The 19,854-nt window shown below is 46.0% G+C and overlaps 1 protein-coding gene and 1 pseudogene across 1 annotated transcript; one reads left to right on the top strand and one right to left on the bottom strand.

Moving 5' to 3' along the window:
- Positions 1–816: 816 nt before the first annotated feature.
- On the top strand, positions 817–2,738 carry LOC123042996 (UPF0481 protein At3g47200). Its single transcript, XM_044465324.1, has 3 exons — positions 817–1,034; positions 1,298–1,757; positions 1,866–2,738. Exons 1-3 carry the CDS (start codon positions 913–915, stop codon positions 2,658–2,660), a joined length of 1,377 nt encoding a protein of 458 aa, XP_044321259.1. The 5' UTR covers positions 817–912; the 3' UTR covers positions 2,661–2,738.
- An 8,130-nt stretch (positions 2,739–10,868) lies between these two features.
- Positions 10,869–19,243, bottom strand: LOC123039776 (disease resistance protein RGA2-like; annotated as a pseudogene).
- Positions 19,244–19,854: the final 611 nt, after the last annotated feature.

Below are 19,854 nucleotides of genomic sequence, written 5' to 3'. Positions count from 1 at the left end.
TGAGATTTATTCATCTAGCATATCCGCAATTTCAGATTGCTTGGCTATTATTTTCTTGCATGTTCTTCGATTTGCTTGCAGGAAAAATCCTTCGTGGATAGGTTGATCGCCCGTTGGCTCAGTCGATAACGCCGTGGAGTTGGTTCAGCGATTGCCGTGGAAATCAGTCGTGTACGGTTCTCCCTGTACGGTTGGTAGCCGGATCGTGAGGGTCAAGTCCCACCCAAAATCGTAGTTATCGTCTCTCATCGAAAGATCGGGTCCCCAGTTCACATCAGCATGTGATAGTTTCTTTGCCGGGTGCTTTATGAAAATATGCATAGGATTAGCTGCATCATGGATCTCAAAGCCACCGTCGCCCGTATGGATCGAGCGATTACTAAACATATGTCGTGATAAAACCGTCAGATATGGCGATTTCCTTGTTTCACAGATGACCCATGTGGTAGTAACGTGGACTAACTAGCTTTAGCATTGTTAACTGTAAATAAAAGTGAAGTAGCAACTCAGCCACCAGTTCACCACCGTGCCTAAAGTTAAGCATGATGGTACGTAGTCTTGATTAGTTGGGCTCCTTTTGCTAAAGCCCGAAGTGATACTACTAAAGCAGCCAATGCTTTGTGCAAAGCACACTAGTAGTCTAAATGAAGCTAAACCTAATGGTAGTCTAACTAAGTGCACTTTGGCAAGTTCGCCCTTTAAACATTCACTATGTTATCTTATCTTGCGCTCACCACGTGATAATACAGCAAGAAAGAGATGTCGATAAGATCGAAAGCCGGCTCTTGCTCTTGTTCTTCGTCTTCCTCTACACTGCATATTTACACATGCAAGAATTGAGAAGCACAACAAAGAGCGCGCAGAGCTAATTAAGCTAAGCTAGGTAAACAAGGTAGTCCACTTGGTTGCAGGATGGCGTGGGTGAGGGACATGAAGACGAAGCTCGAGGACGCCGAGCTGCCGGACAAGGTGCAGAGATGGCCGAAGCACTGCATTTTCAGCGTCCCACCGCGCTTCAAGATGGTCGACAGCAGGTAACTAAGCGTCCCGCACGCCACACCACCCGCATCGATTGTGCATATATGTACTCCCTCCGTTCCTAAATATTTGTTTTTTTATAAATTTCAAATGGTTACTACATACGGATGTATATAGACATATTTTAAAGTGTAGATTCACTCATTTTGCTCCGTATGTAGTCACTTGTTGAAATATCTAGAAAGAAAAATATTTAGGAACGGAGGGAGTAAGTAAGTATTATGCACGGTTTGTTTTTTACTGGCGTATGGAATGGCAGCGTCTACAAGCCGCAGACTGTGTCTCTCGGCCCATTCCATCATGGCGCTCAGGACCTGAAATCCATGGAGGAGCACAAGTTGAGGGCTGTCCGTCACCTCCTGGCCCGGGACAGCTACATAACCTCCCTTGACGACCTTGTCAGGGCCGTGGAAGAGGTGGCCGACGAGCTGGAGGACTCCTACATGGACCTAAGTGGAGAGTGGCGTGGCAAGGAGAACAGGGGCAAGTTCCTCGAGATGATGATCACGGACGGCTGCTTCCTGCTGGAGGTGATGAGGACGGACGCGACCCAAAAGGAGGACTCCGTTGTAAAGGGCTATGCGCACGACCCCGTCTTCAGCTGGTATGGCATACAACACATCAAGCCGTTCGTCCAACGTGACATGCTCTTGGTAGAGAACCAGCTGCCACTCAGGTTGCTCCAGAGAATCGTTGCCATGGAGGAACGCAACTCTCCGGTAAGTACAGCATTATTGTGATCTTGAGCTTTTTCATTGAGACAGCTGATCTCGCTGGCCGTCTGTGTGCCTTGTCAATGATGATGGATGAACCATGCATGCACGCAGAGGCAGAACACAGATTCCATAAATTCCATGGTGCTCAAGTTCCTGGGGCAGAAAGATGCACAGCCCAGATATGAGTTGGGACTCCACCCGCTCGACATCTACCGGACGAGCCAGTTCAGGGGCATCCAAGAGCATATTAACACTGCCAGTTGTCTGATGATCCATCATCAACATATGATGCGGGAGGAGACCCATCGTCCACAGAGACCCCTGGCCCGATCTGCGCGGGAGCTGACCGAGGCAGGGATCCGGTTACTGCCCATAGAGACAAGCCGCCTCAACGATTTCCGGTTCGATAGGAGTGATGGGACGCTCCAAATGCCCAAGATCCACGTGCATGACTCCACCGCCTACATGTTCCGCAACATGATGGCGTTCGAGGTGCTGCGCGTCGGCACCACCAACGACGTGACGGCGTACGTCATGTTTCTCAAGGACATCGTCGACTCCGCCTACGATGTTCGCCTGCTGGTGAGGAACGGGGTCCTGGAGCACGACCTTGCCAACGACAACGCCGTGGTGAGGCTCTTCAACGGCCTCACCAGGGACGTGACAAGGAACTGGGAGAATCAGCTGGCGTACATGAAGGTGCGTGAAGACGTGGAGAACTACTGCATGACCCACCACCGCACCAACTGCGTGCGCCTCTTTCTCAATCAATCCTGGGCCTACCTCATGACCAAGTACTTGAGCAACCCCTGGACATTCCTTGGCCTCGTCACCGCCACCTTGCTCCTCGTCGCAGATATCGTGCAGGCCGTGTATGCAGTCAAATCGTACAAAGAGGGCAAATGAATGTATTAATCAGAAGCATTTCATACATTTGTTGTTTTTATTCAATTGTTTTGAATTATTTCACGTGGATTTTATTCTTTCAGGAAATTTAATACAATCAGTCATATTTCAATTGAATACTCTCCTGCGGACACATCCACTTGAACGGCTCCACGTGGATGAACCTTTGTGTGACATGGCTCCCACGGGCTCTTCCTCCTGCCCTTTCTTAGAGCATCTCCAATAAATGATGCAGATGCAAAAATAACTAACTTAGGGCGTTTCTAACCAACCCCCTATCCCGTGTTAGAGGAGTGAAAAGTCGGTTTTACTCCTCTAACGCGCACCTAACTGATCCCCAATCGGCCATAAGGGAGGAAAAAATCTCCTCTGGCACCAACTTTCTCCTTAAATATACTCGGCCGCTGCGGCTCTGAGTAAAAGTCTCGCCTCTCCCTTGCGTCGCCCCCCGTCACTGCATCTTCGCCGGCGCGCCTCCTGGCCCCAGCCGCCCTTCTGCCCGACGTCGAGCCCGTTCAGCCCCCTCGCCGTCACCAGAATCAAGGTGAAACGCCGTCGCCGTCCCCATAGCCGATTCGTTGGATGGCTTTGAAATTTCTTCACTTTCTATGGGCTGGACCCGGCGCGCGCATGCCGCCCTCTTCTCATCCTGCCCCCAGCCAGATGGAACTACCCTATCCAGCTAGCTCCGTCGAACCGGCTGGACCCTGCGCGCGCATGCCGGCCTCTTCTCATTGCGGCCCTTGGCTAGACGGAACTACCCTAGCCAGCTGGCTCTCTCAAACCGGCTGGACCCTGTTGTCTGGGGCCAAAGCCAACCGACGAGCGAGCCTGAACTGCCTGCCTCACGTGTTGCAGTGGGCCCCACGCGCGAGAAGGGACAATGCGAAGAACGCTCTTACCGGGCGGGCTCGGAGGGCCTCTTCGCCCGAGGAGGTGGGTACTCCAACATCCTTTATGGGAGTATAATGCGTTGGTATCCATGTTCGTTTAATGCAAAAAATTACGGTTCAAGGGCACTTTAGAGTTTTCATCAAGCATATCAAACAATAAGCTCAGATGACAAAAGCCGAAAAGAAATGGAAGGTTTTTTTTTCTCTGGAGCTTATTTCCACAACAGCTTCTGTGGACAGCTCTGAAGAAGTTGCTTGTGCACAAGCAGCAGTCCAGAAGAACTTGGCCTTCAGTACACAGAGTTTCAGGAGCAACAAGGAATGGCGGGTGTGAGCCATCACAGCCTCCTATTTCAAACACACAACAATGCTGTTTCTGCCTGAAGATTTTTCGCTAGCTAGTCATGTTCCAATGTTTAGGAAAGAATCAGTTGTTGGTTGGACCGTGTGGAGAAAGCTAAAGAAGCAGATCCACAATCTGGATGAGAAGTCGAGTGCGATCAAGTCTTCCCCGATTCCCCGGTTCTGCTTGGACGATCAGGGGATCCAAGCAGTAACTCTGAACTTGAAGCAGCTGCTGCACTAGCTAGACTCTTCCGTTTAGCTAGTCTGTCAGACTGTCACTACTCTGCTCTGCTCTACATAGTATCAGTATTCTTTTGGCTGTCCGGAGTTGTAGATAGCAACCTGATGGCCAGTGGCTACAAGTAGGAGCCGGAGATGGCGGCGACGACACATGTGAGTGCGTCGGACCGGTTTGAGCTCCGGACCCGGCAGATGGCTCGGATGGGGCCTCCGGTTTAGATGTTAGGTTTAGGTGAGAGGTCTGGGTGTGTGGCCCAGCTTGCACCCTTTCATCATTTGGATAAGAGTAGCGGCAGATGTTGCCAAGATGGCAGATTCAGGCATATTGTTGCTCTACTTTGTAAGGTCCTTGAGAATAATCAATAAAATGACTGCATGCATCTCCCAGATGCAGAGGCCGGGGGGTCATCCTCCTTTTTTCTAAAAAAAAAACAAGTAGGAGTGGGATGGTAGTACTAGAATGTTTTAACAACACCAGCATCAACTGGCGAAAATTCCGATTCTGAACTGTCTCATTGTTTAACACTCTGTTTTGGGGTTAGCATCATGGAGTTCTGGTGCTGATGATTATCACTGTCTTGCCTCATTTATCACTGTCTGGCCGTATAGGTGCAGTGCAGCATGCCAACCAATTATTGAGTAAGCAACGGGTGGAAGGACAAGAGGATACATATAAATGTGGAGAGAGAGAGAGAGAGAGAAGGAAAACATTCGGAAACTAAAGCTGGCATGGTCACTACATTGGTCAGAGACAGAGAGGGAGCCCAAGGTGTTTGAATCTGCAACGCCACATGCACCAAATGTTGGAATAAGCCACGGCGTCGGGCTCGTCGGGGGACGCACGGGACGTGTGGGACGTGCGGGATGCGGTAGTGTGGCTTGTGTGTTTGGATGGGATGCCGGTGCATGCCGTGCCTGTGATCGGGCTGGAACGCGTCGTGCGCATAGCCTGGGCGAGCGAGATGCTAGGCGTGCGTGCGGAGCGGAGGTTCGCGTGGGCGCTACGTCCAGCAGTTTGAGAACCGGCCGTATCGGCGAGCGGCATGCATGCGTGAGTTGCAGGATAAGATTAGTTAGCTAGACGTCCGTGGGTTCATGGCCGGTGTGGCTGGTCGTTGAGTGCGTGCGTGTGTACTAGCCTGGGTATAAAATCCCCTGATCGTTGTAACCGCATGGGCGGAGCTATCCAGTTGGAACAAAAGAAAAACCAGGGCGTTTGGAGCGCCGGGGCGTTGAAGCGCCAGGGCGTTTGTCGCCGGAAAAAGTGTTTCGTCTACCTTCAGTCCGGCGTGAGAGAGAGCGGCAACAACACCAAAACGGCGACGCATCAGTCAACATGTCTAACCGCACCAAAGCATTCAGATGTAGCTTCAACATGTCTTGTGACGAAGATTGCTAAGGAAATGGTCTGAGCTGCCTCAAAGTCCACCTCTCTACAACCCATCAGATCCCAAAAGGGCATTTGGTTTAGCTTTGTAGCAGTTCGAAATATCAAGCCACTAAGTTGATTAGAATCCGAGAAATCTGGATACAACATGTCTTACAGACACAGCACAAATCTCAGCCGTTTTTCCATAGGTCCAGGCATTCTTTTTTGTTCGAAATTCCCAATTACTCCTACTTGTCCACGGGTCTTCCAACATCCAAACCATGCAGCTATGGATTCCTGCATGCTCGCCTGTTATTTCTTTACATTGAAGAACAAACACATGGTCAGCGCAGATAATTTGTAACAAAAGGACACTTTCAACTTTATACACGCAACACTCGTACATCTACAGGTTAGAAAGTTTTTCCAAAATGTTACCTATGGAACATTACACTTTTCTTTTGGGAAATATGAACAGATAAAAACTCTATAGAGACTAAACAGAAACAGAAACAAGACATACAATACATGTAAATGCCATCAGCAAGTAAGTTCAGAGTACTTTAGTACTAACGATATAGGTTACTGCCTAATACATGACACTTCGTTTGGATGTTGATATTCAGGCCCAGATATTGATATTGGCATTGGATAGCCCGAATTCTGCTGTTTAGATATACAATTAATCAGCCCACCGAATTGGCCTGCAATATTCGTTGCCCCGCTCTGAAAGCCCGCGTATCCGTTCCCGAATTCGGAGGGGGGGAGCTCGATTTTCGCTGATATTCGGGAACCAGCCCGCAACATACCTCTTCGACCTCTCCAGAAACAGCCCGAAACATAAGAGGCGGGCTCGAGCGGGAGAAGAGGCGCTCGAGCGGGAGAAGCGGCGCGCACGACCCCGACGCGGAGCTCCTGGCGGCGCAGGTCAGATCTCGTCCGCCGTCTCCTTCGTCTCCTCTCTCTCCGGCGGATCACTTCCTCCCCCGCGTGTGGGCACGTCCCTCTCCTTCCCTTCCAGACCGCACCCACCTCCTTTGCGCTCGCCGCCCCTGGCCGCCGTCTTCCCGAGCAGCACGGCGCACGGCGCTCCCTCTCATGGTGGTTGTCGCGGCAGGCTTCCCCACCCCCTTGGGCAGTTCTTGCTTCAACCCCATGGCCCGTTCTTCCTCCATCCTCAACCCTAACCCTAGACAGAAACCCAATCCCCTTCTAATCCCCAATAGTATGTGTTTGTTTGCGGATGTATTTTTTTTTTGAGGGGAAAAGAGAGCTTTATATATTACTTGTACCCGGAGTACAATCTTTCAAGATTACATCAGTTATACTACATGGCACACTGCTCATCATAAAAAATTGCCATTAGATATAGCGTAAGCAGCAAGTTTATGTGCAGCCACGTTGCTCTCTCTTCCAATCTTTGTCACTCACCAGGATGGGGAATTCTTCAACAATTCCAACGAATCGTTATAAGTAGCCCACCATCTTGGCCTGATCCCAGACTTTGCATCGAGGGCCTCCACAACAGCCGCACAGTCTGTCTCGAATATCGTCGGACCAACATATATTTTTTTTCCAAAGTTTGCATGCCTAAAAGCTTCGCCTGTCCTTCAGCCTCTTCGACATCACTGCACTCGGGGAGGATCCAGCCCGCACTAAATAAGACCTTCTCCTCCCTGGTAGGAGATGGGGCAGGGTTGGTGGAGTCGGGGGCCAAGGTGGCCTCCGGCGTGGTTCCGCTGGAGCTCCGGCGCGGTGCTGAGAGAGGTTAGGCCGCCGGCACAAGTGGATAACAGGACGGCGGCTGAGAGCAGGGGCGACAGCTGCTACGGGATGGCGGCGCGGCGGATCTGCGACATCCGGTGTATGTCCGAGGGCGGAGGGGACCGGATCCACAAGCCTTGCCGGTGATGGGGCCGGCGACGATGGTGGCGGGTGAACCCTAGACAACCATCCCCTCTATGTTTCTTCTGCCTCTGTTCGCTAGGTGGATGTGTGCAAGCGAAAGACTAGACCCTGTCAATTGACAGGTTGGATTGGGCTTGCGGTGGCATTTTCATCGTAATAATGGGGAGAAGTTGACCCATATTTGAAAGGGGGTAAGTGGGCGCTCGGAAATCAGCAAAATCGCCGATTCCAGCTTCCGGGTGTGTCCAATGCAATTTGGAGAATCGGATTCTAGACAAATGGCGTTGAAATCTGACTGTTTGTTTGTGAATCCTATTTTGACTGGGCTAGAATCCAGGAATCACTATCTGTAGCTCAAACAAAGGCCACCTAAGAAGGCAAAACCGAACGCCACTGTTTCGGCTGGAAATGTAATGTACCCTCTCAACATCCCACACCTCAAATCTGCATGATCATATAGAGGCGGTGCCGTGATGATGCATGCTAGGTCAGTGGTGGAGCTAGCATCTGAACAATGGGTGTACAAAGTCCACTAATAAACTTTTTTTTACCCAAATTTATTTAATTTATATGGTTCTACTCCATCCGTCTCATAATATAAGAACGTTTTTGACACTAGTGTAGTGTAAAAAACGCTCTTATATTATGGGACAGAGGGAGTATATGTGAATTATACCTTAGTATGCAAGCTTTTTGAAAAAAAAATGTGTGTACATTTGTACACCCATGTCCTTATTTAGCTCCGCCCATAGCTAGGAGTAGCACCGTGCACAACGGAATGGAATATGATCGAGTGAAAACATGAAAGAGATGTCCTTAATTTTTAAATTTACGAGACTATTGAAGCAGAACATTGTTTTTTTTTTTTTTGAAAAAGGAGGATGACCCTCGATCCGGGAGATGCATACAACCACTTTATTAATTATTTACGAAGATCTTACAAAGTAATACATCAACATGTCTGAAGCCATGATCTTGGCAACATTTGTCGCTACTCCTATCCATTGATGAAGGGTGCAGAAAGTGTGAGCCGAATACCGAGACTCTTACCTAAGCCTAACATCTAAAGCCGAGGACACCAAACAAACCACATACCAGGTCTGGGGCACAAACCAGTCCAATGCACTCTCATAGGTTCTAGCCGCCGTCTTCTGTCGATCCAACTTCGGAGCAAATACTGACGCATCGCCCTTGCAAGCCCTACTGTCGACACCACCATGGAGCCAGACAACACCTCCTCCCTATGTGTGTCCATCATCACACATCCGTCGCCAAGGCCCTGCCGAGCCACCGCCAAGACTCCACCTCGTCGATGCGTTACATGGAACGCCGCTCCACCGTGGATGTCGTCCTCTGGTCCATCGAGCCTATGCATACCTCTAAGAATGACGACCCCAAGAGGGATACCGCGCAAGAGCACCGCAGTCATCCGATCAACCAAGATTTCCCCCGAAGGTGGCGGATAGGGGTGTAGTGCTTCTCCACGATGATGCCTTCAAAGAAGGGGTCGCAGAAAACGCCACATCACCAATCTTGCAATGAGCCAAGAGCAGGGTTTTCACCCGGATCCGCTCGAGGAACCTCCATCCAGCCTCGTGTGCACAGGACCACCATCGATCACCGTCGCCGCGCATGGAGTAGGTCACACCGGCTAGATTAGATCTGACCGGAAGCCAGACCACACGTATAGCCGATCCATACACCAGGCCCTCCATGCCGCCGCCGCCGATCTGAGATTCGACCGACCACAGAGCCGCCGGCCGCCACGCAGCAGGATCTGACCAGCCGCGCCTCCACAAGCTGGGGGCCCACCCCACCCCAAGCCGCGGGAGAGGAGAGATCCCCGCCGCCGCCATCTGCCCCCGGGCATAGCCCCGCGGCGTCACATGGCGGCGACGGGAGGAGAGGAGTAGATCGGGGCTTGGCGGCAGCTAGGGTAGCGGCCCGCCTGAGTCGCCCAATGTGGGAGCGACGCGGGGGGCTTCGGCTTGGCTGGTTGCGCGATTCCTTGAGCAGTGCATGAGAAGAATACCAAATTATATCTTCTCTGCCTTCTCCACATCTTCGTAACAGAGCCTTCTGCTTTGCTCGATTTCTCTCCTCCTCAGCTTGCTAAAACTTCTCTCCATCTTTTCCTTCGACAATAATTGTTTGTTCACAGCTAAAATAGATTACTGGATTCTATTTCTAGCAGAAGAAGAAACCAAACCAGAGCCGAAGAAACCAAATTCATCTGGCTACTCAGAACATGGCTTGGAGACGCTTAATAAAGTCTGAATTGATTGCAGGCAGGGTTCAAAAAACGGCAGTGCAGCAGCTCTTTTTCTAGCAGACATTAGATATAGTAAAAGTTAAGCCCAACCAACTTTGCGCAGCAGCTTAAAATGATCGTCAGAGGCGTCAAAATATGAGCCATTCAAGGTCTTACGTCAAACTTTAGGCTAGTACTTGGAGCTACTTCTGAAACTTGAAACCCGCTTCTTCCTACAAAGTCCATTCATTCTATTTTGTTGTAGTTCAAACTCAGACAAATACAAACGACTAGTCTGAATCCTGCAAACCAAACCAAATTGTTTTTCCTCACTAGTGAAACCCCAAACACTCTCTTCAGAAATGTTCAGTAAGTAGGCTTCTCTAGATCAGGCGAGACGAAGCATTATGTCTTAGTTGTCCTCGGGTTCCTTCGTGCTTGCCTGATATTTCCTCACCTGGAAGAGAAAAACATGGTTAATACAACAAATTTGGCAAGAGAGAAAGACTCAGCAAACAAAATAAAAAAAATTACAATTTCCTCTACATAGAATTACTATAAACATCAAAGTTTAGTTTCGGGGAAATATGAATAGATCAAACTTCTGTGCGAACTATTCAGACAAAACATGTAGGTAGGTGTCATCAACAAGTAAGTCCAGCGTACTTTAGTCATGATGTTTTATGTGGGATTTTTACTGCATATACATGAGAAAAAAGTGTTAACACAAATACCTTTGGCGGTATCTTGTGTCCATCTGCTCCACTTCCTCTAAATTTGGACAGCCGGATATTAGCACCTCCTTTATGTTTGCAACTGCCTTTGCTCCACCAATTGAAACAAGGTCTCGACAATCCTTGATCTCCAACACCTCAAGTGATGCAAGATTACTGCGCCAAATGTCGCCAGAAATTGATGTTATACCATGGCCACCAATTCTCAGTGAGACAAGGGATGTGAGGTTCTCTAAGCAGCTTAGGAGACATGCTGGCAACACAAACCCCATTTGCCAGTTGATACTTGGGCATTCATAAACCGCCAGATGTTTCAGATAAGAGAAACACACAAACCTTTCACCTGGCAGGGACAATAACTTGCGACAACATCTGACTTCAATTTTCTCAATAGCAGGTAGGTGTTCTTGTGTTAGGATGTCATCAAGGGTTGACAATGTATAGCAGTAGCTAACTTGTAGGATAGTAAGGGACGTGAAAGCTCTAATGCTGCTTGTGCCTGTAGAAATGGAAAGATTAGGGGAGCCGCCAACAGATGCAAGAGATTTGCATTGAATGAACAACCACTGTAGGGATGGAAGACTCCACGTTTGTAGTTGGAGGGACGTGGCTGAATTACAGTCAAATTCAAAGGAGGTGAGGGAGCAGCAGTCAATATTGCAAAAGAGACCAGAGCTGCTCAGGCTGAGCTTCTTAAGGGATGGCGAAACCAACATTTCGAGGCGGATGTTTGGACAATCAGCTATCCTCAATTCTTCAAGGAAGTGAAAATGCCCGAACACTTCAGTGTTGAGTCCAAACTTACTCAACATCTCATCTCTTGTTTAAAATCAACTTGATAACACTAAATATCTGATCGAGACCAGATAGAAGTAGCGGTGGGAGAGTGATGCGACGGCGATGAGCTGCAGCACGCATCGATGGAGGCGGATTTCCGCTGGGCCAATGCTCCCAAGAGAAGAGTGCGTCGGTGATGGGCGTCGTCTAGTCGATGCTAGTGGCTATACCTACACAACCAACCTCTATAAGAAAACCTTCAGCTTGGAAGGCATTTTCAAACTCCACAAAGACATCCAGACCTTCTCCTCTACCGCCATGTTTGACCGGCTGCCGGCTTGCTCCAGGAGTGCCTCCTGCTGCAGTTTTGTCATCATACGAAAATCTGGACCTCATTTAGCGTTATCTGTACTGCCGGCCGGCCCAAAATTTCGGCCCAACATCGCGTGCGTGGGCTAAACAGTCTAACCTAGCTGCCCCAAATCACATCCCCTGCATCCACGCTACAAACTTTTCCTAAAAAAAACCCCAACAAATCCACAGTACAAACGGCGATGGCGGCGGCCACGGTCGGCTACCCACCGGCGAGTACTCTGGCTGTCGCAGCGGCTCGGCCATGGTGCTTCCGGCTTCTCCCAGACGCCCATTCTCCGGTTGCTCTGAGTTCGGTCGCCCCTCCGGCAGCTTCCGGCGATGCGTCTTGGCGGGCGGTGGCTGGCTGACGCGGCGGCTCGGCCAAACTCCACCGCCAGGCTCGTGGTCCTCTATCTTCTGTCTTGTCCTCTGTTTTTGATATAACGAGCAATGTTAATTTCCTCGGTTCATTTGGGTTCTCTCTCTGAATCTGTAAACTCAACTACCTAGGTGTTGTATTCAGAGTTGGATTGGTGTTGCAGCAGACCAGTTTCCACGGCCTCCGTCCCATTATATGGTAGATCTTGTAATTTATTTCAATAACTAGCTACTCCCTCCGTCCCATAATTTAGTAATTATTGATGATGCCTAATTGTATAGTAATTATTGATTGATTTTATTACTTCCTCCGTTCCTAAATATAGGTCTTTCTAGAGATTTTCAACAGGTGACTACATACGGAGCAAAATGAGTGGATCTACACTCTAAAATATGTCTATATACATCCGTATGTGGTAGTCCATTTGAAATTTCTAAAAAGACTTATATTTAGGAACCGAGGGGGTATGATTTATGCAAAACCGCTAAATGAGACTTAGCCCCGCTATAGTCTCTCATAGCTCTTGGAGAAGCCGCCGCAAAAATGTCATAGCCCGCTATTTAAAACATTGCAATCAAGTGTCGCTAATTTAGTACAAAGTTGTACCAAGTCAGCGACACTTATTTTGGACAGAGGGAGTAATGAACAGAACGTACCTGAAATGGTACAGCCAGACAACCAACAAATTAATGTGTGGTCATCACTCATCAAGTAGTCCTGGTTGACCAATGTAATATGATAACATTAAGCATCCTGTGTGAGGTCGGTTCCAGCGATCGACTGCATTGTTTTACTGAATAACAAACCTAGAGCAATGCAACAACACTGCAGCAACAAACCTAGTGTCAGTCAACTGCCATCCTTTTTTCTCAGCGAAAGTACATCATGAGACAGAGATAGTAGTAACTAGTAAATTATATGATTCTCCTACATTTTTAAATTCATATCTCATGCTGAACAATCAACTACAAATCGAAAAATACGAGCCATTATTTTTAGTTAACAGCATTATTTTCATCCAACCATGACAGAGATCCTAGTTAAATGCATTGATATGTGCTGTTCAGAATAAGCACATGGGGTGATTAATGGAACTGGACAAGATGGATGCGTAATTAGTTAGGTAGCAGAAAACATACTTAAAATAGTTTCATTCGTTAATCAGAAAGTAACCAAGAAAAACTAATATCACCATATACTATACTACACCTTTTTGAAAAATATACTCCCTCCGTCCGGAAAAACTTGTCATCAAAATGGACAAAAAGGAATGTATCTAGAACTAAAATACATCTAGATACATCCCCTTTTATTCATCTTGATGACAAGTATTTCCGGACGGAGGGAGTACTATACTACAGCACGGAGACACTGACAAACCTAATCAGGATAAAACTATAAGTAAAAGAAGCATATATACCATGGTAAGGCTTGCTCTACAGCATAGATCAAAGGCAGCCACCAACTAGAAAAGACACAAGAATGAGTGAATGGTCACAATGCCCCTGGTAAACCAAAAAGACTAGCCACTTTCGACCATGGTTTCTGGCTCCATCCCACATGCGACTAAAGTAGCTCGTGGAAAGCCAAATAAGGGTTGAATGGCACTTGCACAAAATGTGTTGGTGAGTGGTGACAGCGAGTTCAGCAATATGTACAACATCTCGGGTGGCTGCAATCTGTCTGCATAGAGATGAATTGTATTTAGCAAGAAGAGAGTGAGCATGTAAACTAGTTATGTAAGCAAAATGCTGCGAATGTGTACCTTAGAAGTAGACACTGTTGATTATTTCAGATATTCAATCTTGACCCTTAGCTTTTTAGTTGCTGCAATTCTACATTGCATACCTAGCTCCTCACTGCAACTGACTAACTTAAGGTACCTAAGTGAAGGTGGAAGGCCCATGTCTGGAAGCCTTGTGATCCTCTGACAATGATTGATAGATAACATCTTGAGGGAGGTCAGGCTTTGTAGGTTTGCAGGAAGTGACAAGAGATTCGGGAAGCTATGAAATACAAGTTTTTGGAGTGAGGTTAGAAGCTGTAACACGCTCTCTTGTTCTTCTGTTAGGGTCACCAAGGTCTCTCCCTGTTTATCACCCCCACAGGTGAAGTTTAGGCATCTTAGAGTTGTGAGCTGTTTGCACAAGGGCTTGGAAAGGGCAGATGATGGGTCACTAATGTTAAGAGTTTTCAGTCGAGACCAGATCTCAGAGGCCCCTTGCTGGCGCGACACATACTCCAAACAGGAACTGGAGTCAGGGGACTTAAATACTTTCAAGGATGTCAGGTTTCTACAGAACTGGAGCCCCTCGATCGATGGAAGCGACTTGCTATATCCAATTTCCAACTCTTCCAGTGCCGTGCAATATGCCAACTGTAGAGACGTCAATTCTGGACTGATCAATATTGCTAATTTGGTCAAGGCAGGAAGGCAGGACAGGAGACCGGACAGGACACTATCTGTGAGCTTCCAGATCCGAAGTTCTACAAGTGAGGGAGGAAGCAGCTGAATTTGATTGCCACCCTGTTCTTGCTCCAGCAGTTTGAGATCCCATGCAGAAGACAGCTCGGGATTCATCTCCATCCACAAGCTTCGGAGAGAGCTGAGAAACTGCAAGCCCTCCAGTGCAGCCAGCTGGACACAACATGCGATTCGCAAGAACTCCAAGGCCGTACAGGAATGTAGCTGCACAGACTTCAAACACGGGCCACTAAATAGATTTAACCTTTTGAGGCAGAGAAGGCCTTGGGGAGTGAATGACTGCAAGTTTTCTGGGAGAGGACCCATACAAAGGTCTTCAAGTGATGGCGGGAGCAATCTACTAACATGCATGGTACCATCATCATTTGTTTCCCCAATCCACGATGAGACTAGCTTGGGGCAACCAACAAGGTGTAGCTTCCTAAGAGAGGTGAATCCTGTGAGCTCTCTCTTACCCCCGCAGAACTCCAGGTCCAGGCTCTTCGAAATACATAACGTCTTGAGAGAACATAGGAGATTATATGGCAGTTTTAGTTCCTGTTCATCTTGGGCTGTGGTCATCGCTGTTGAAGCCAAACTCCTGGTTCCTTCCGTTTCTGTAGGTTGACTGATTGATAGAAACTTTATCTGCGGACAGTTAGTTAATTGCAACCTCTCAAGGGACGGTGAATGTGAAAGCATTTGTGTTAGCCACCTCCCTGTTACTCCACATGTGTCAATGTTAACATGTTTGAGAGATGGGAGGACAATGTTGCTTGCAGGCATACTGTTTTCCTGGACAAACTCTGAGATAGTGTTTGACATGGTCAGATTAGGGCAGTTGCGTATATATAAATACTCTAAAGCAATGAGCTGGCTGAAAGCTTCAATTGAAAGAGATACAAGATTTGGACTATTTTCTATGCGCAATGATATTGTGCCCCCAAGGTTATTGAACGCCAGGATACTGTCATCAAGCAGGGACAACTCATTAGATTCGACAGTGAAACCTCTCTGTCTTATCCTTATTGTTGGAAGGGTCCGAACCCCCTTGACGAGTCTACGGAGACTTGATGGCCATCCCCTTTGAGCACCTTGGGAAGGTAAAAGTTGCAGAGGTGGGGAAGTCGTTAGACTGCTGCAAACTTCCAGGCTTGACATTTTTATCAACACCAACTTCTTCAGAGAAGGGACTGCCAATTCTCTCACAACATGCAGGTCCATCAACTCCAGCTCCTTGAGCGCCCCCATATCTCTTAATGGAAGGACTGGCCAGTTGCTGCAAAATCATTTATCAAAGTAAGTGTTCAAGAATTTTCAGATGTATTGAGCAGGAGAATTAGAGAGAAGAAAATTACTTTAGTATATGAGGACACATCCCGATGGACAGTTTGCGGAGAGACGGAAACCATGACTTCTGCTCTGCGTCGAAAGAAGAGTAACTCTGGAAATGAGTGCACTCGTTCAGTTGAGGGCAGTTTTTGATCATCAAAACCCTTAGACGGGAAGTCAATTCCATTCCGTAAGAACCGATACACTTTTCCAATTTGGGCATATCAATCAAGATCAGCTCTTCCAAGGAAGGAACTGAGATTTCCGTTAAATTCAACATTCTGATCAATGTCAACTTCCTAAGGAAAGGAAGCATTTCAGGAGTTGGAAGAATTTGCCATTCCCTGCACTTCTCTAGATGAAGTATCTGCAGCAAGGTAAGTGAGGAATTATTAGAAAGCCAGGTTGGGGAGGTAGCACCACCATATCCGGTTATTTCTAGAGTTTTGAGATCCTGATGTGGCTGAAGAACTTCAAGCACATCCTTTGCTGCCTCTGCTTGAAGGCTCGTGCTGTTATCCTCCCATGACAACAACAATGTTTCTAGATACTCTTTGTCTGACAGCCTGGCCATACTGGCCTCTTCTTTAGTCTTCACGTTTTCAAGTTGAGAAATTTCAAGTAGTACAAGCTCATTTAGGGACTAAAGTTCTCTTATCTCAAAACTACCGACATTTTGAACCTTGAAACTTAATTCCTGAAGAGAGGTCATGTGGCCAACACAAGCTATTGCCTGATGCACTTTCTCATGAGAAATAAGATGGCGCAAATTAACAAGATCATGCATATCAGCAGGCACAACAAAATTGCCTGAAATTCCCACATTCAATACTTGAAGTTGATAGAATCTTGTCAGTGCTTGAGGAAACACAGTGTTGTTGTAGACTCTATATAATGATCTGTCTGTAATGTCAACATGAATATATTCAAGATAGCGAAGATGGCATGGATTTAATAAACTGTGTATAGAGCTGATGTCAGCATCTGTCACATAAATTCTTAGGAATCGTAAACATTTTGCCTTCCTGCATAAAGTATGTAAGGACCCAAATAAATTTACGCTGCTTCGCCCAAACAACATCAAAGTCCTCAATTTTTGCGAAGGCCCAACCTTCTGAAGTATTTGATCAAACTTCTCATGAGGAAAACTGCCAGGTTTATCTTTATCAAAAGCAGTAGTTATGATTGACAGATGGCGAACACATGGTTGAATTGCCTCAGGTTTCAATCCATGTATAGTAGCACACTCGTTTGATGAAACTTTCCTTGCCAATTCATGAATTAGATCATGCATAACATAGCGTGAGCCAAACTTCTGGAAGAAGCCCAAATCAACTAATCTATCCAAATATCGCCGCCCTATTTCCTCCAATTTCATGGTAGGGTCTTCACACTGCACAAAATTCTGTGATATCCATGCATGGACCAATTCTTTCCCATCAAATAGTTTGCTCTTTGGAAACAAAGAGCAGTACGAGAAACAGTGTTGAAGGTGAACTGGTAGATAATCATAACTGAGCTTCAAGACAGATAAAATACCATCAGCATCTTCTTGGAGAGATCTCCATTTGTCCCGAACTATCCTCCAATGCTTATCGCTAACACTTGTGTTCAAAAGTGCACCAACACTTCGTGCAGCAAGTGGGCAGCCCTTTAGTGATTCAGCAATCTGTTTGCCAATAGACTGCAAACGAGGATCACCCTCGTGGTTCTCATTACCAAATGCACATGCCTTGAATAACACCCAAAACTCATTTTCATTCAGGCCACTCATTCTGACTTCATCCATCGTTCGTATCATTTCTGCAACTGATTTCATTCTAGTTGTTGCTAGTATCATGCAACCACTTACTTGATTACCTTTCAATGGAGCCAAGAGTTTAATCCATCCAATCTTGTCCTTGTCTTCCCACATGTCATCCAATACGAGCAGAAATCTTTTCTTTCTGATGTACTTCAAAAGGATCCCCTGTAGTACATTGAAATTGCTTACATTTTCGTACTCTTGTCTATCTTTACAGACATGCTCTAAGATCTCAAGTGTAAGTCTCCTTTCATCGAAGTTCGTGGATACACAAATCCACATTTGCAAATCAAAATGATTTACAATTCTTTCATCATTGTATACATATCTAGCAAGAGTCGTCTTCCCAATACCACCCATACCAACCACTGGCAAAACATTCAGATGACTAGATCCCCCTTCTATCAACAGCTCTATTATCTTGTCTCTCTCTGCATCCCTCCCATACACCTTACATTCAATTGGAACAGAAGTTGTCATGCGAACATTCCTACAAATATTCTGACTCTCACTTGATGTTGCAGTGGGGCGCGAGATCTCAAGCTGAAGAACTCTCTGCACAGAATTGCCAATAGTGCATAAATGTTTCACTATTCTGTTGATTCTGTGAGAAATGTCTTGTTTAATCTCAGGAGCTAGAGCTGGAACCTCTTCACGTTTCCTTTTTCTGCTGAACGGGGCCCAACTCGTCATTTGGCTTGTGGCACTGCGTACTAATTTAAAAGCAGAAGATGGACTGGATGAGGACGCATAGCTTCCATCAGGATTAACATCACTAGGAGAACTACAACCTTTCCCTGCATAAGAGAACTCAATTATTTTGGGACAAGCAAGCGAAAGCCATTTAAACAAAACAAGATACTATCATGTAACTGCTACTCCCTCCGTCCCATAATGTAAAACCGTTTTGCAAGCTAAAACAGCTTGCAAAACGATCTTATATTATGGGACAGAGGGAGTAGTAATTAACAAAAGTTTCATAAGGAAGAGACCAGTATAACATTCACCAAGAAAAAAAACAAAACTTGAATTGCTAAAATAGATCACAATTAAGCAAGAAACAATCTGAGGGGTGGTTCCTATGATGTGTATCACTCCATTCATCCCAAAATGCACAGCACACATGCAGTTGAGGTTCAAGTTTGACCAACAGTTAATACTCCCTCTGTAAAGAAATATAAGAGCGTTTAGATCATGGTGATCTAAACGCTCTTATATTTCTTTACGGAGGGAGTACTACATACACTAGTAGAAAAGGGCCTTTAGAAGGTTTTCGCTCCGTAGCCCTTTAGTCCCGGTTTATAAGGGCCTTTAGTCCCGGTTCTCGAACCGGGACTAAAGGTCGTTACTAAAGCCCCCCACGTGGCCGCTAGCTAGAGCTCCAACAGCTCCACCTTTAGTCCCAGTTGGTAAATTTTTAAAAAAAAATTGAAATTTTTTGAATTTTTTTCCCGATTTCCAAATTTCTTAATTATTTTACAATTTAATCTCTAATCACGAACCCCTCATCACTGCTCAATTTAACCTCTAATCTCTAATCATCCCTCGTCATTCCAAATTATCTAACTTCCCGACCGGTCACCCATCCCTCTCACTACTCCAGCCCGAGCACGCTTAACTTTTGGGTACTATTCCCCCTCGTTTCCATGTCTGCACTTGTTGTTTTCCTGACAATAGTAAGATGTCAATCCTATTAACTCTCAGGAGTTTAGCTTGAGCATGAAGTCACACATTTCACTGTTTGAGTTTGAAGCTATTATTGTACAAAGCAATAATTATTTAGTAACACTAATATTTCTTGAATAAATAGTTTGACCAGATTTGACCAAAATTCAAAAAACTGAAATAATTATTTAGTAACACTAATATTTCTTGAATAAGTAGTTTGACCATAGTTTGACCACAGTTTGACCATAGTTTGACCAGATTTGACAAAAATTCAAAAAAAAACTGAAAATAATTATTTAGTAACACTAATATTCTTGAATAATTATTTAGTAACACTAATACTTCTTGAATAAGTAGTTTGACTATAGTTTGACCAGATTTAACGAAAATACAAAAAAAAAATTTGAGCATAACTTTTTTTCCTTTTATAATTTGAGGATTCTAAAAATTTGCAAACAGGCCGTAGGCGGTCAAAATCGTATGCGGATTTTCGTGTTGAACATTTTGATATATTATACTTTTTTCCCGACATCGTATGCAAAAGTTATAGCCGTTTTACATTTTCCCTACACTTTTTGCAAAACATGTCCAAATTTAATTTTTTAAATTTTGCTAACTAGTAGATGTAGTAATATAACTACCTCTCGAAGGATTTTATTTTTTGAAGTTTTTATCA

Source organism: Triticum aestivum, chromosome 2B (genome assembly GCF_018294505.1).
Source record: "Triticum aestivum cultivar Chinese Spring chromosome 2B, IWGSC CS RefSeq v2.1, whole genome shotgun sequence".
Taxonomy (NCBI): Eukaryota; Viridiplantae; Streptophyta; class Magnoliopsida; order Poales; family Poaceae; genus Triticum; species Triticum aestivum.
The sequence above is the reverse complement of the archived record's forward strand: the minus strand, read 5'-3'. Positions and strand labels throughout refer to the sequence as shown.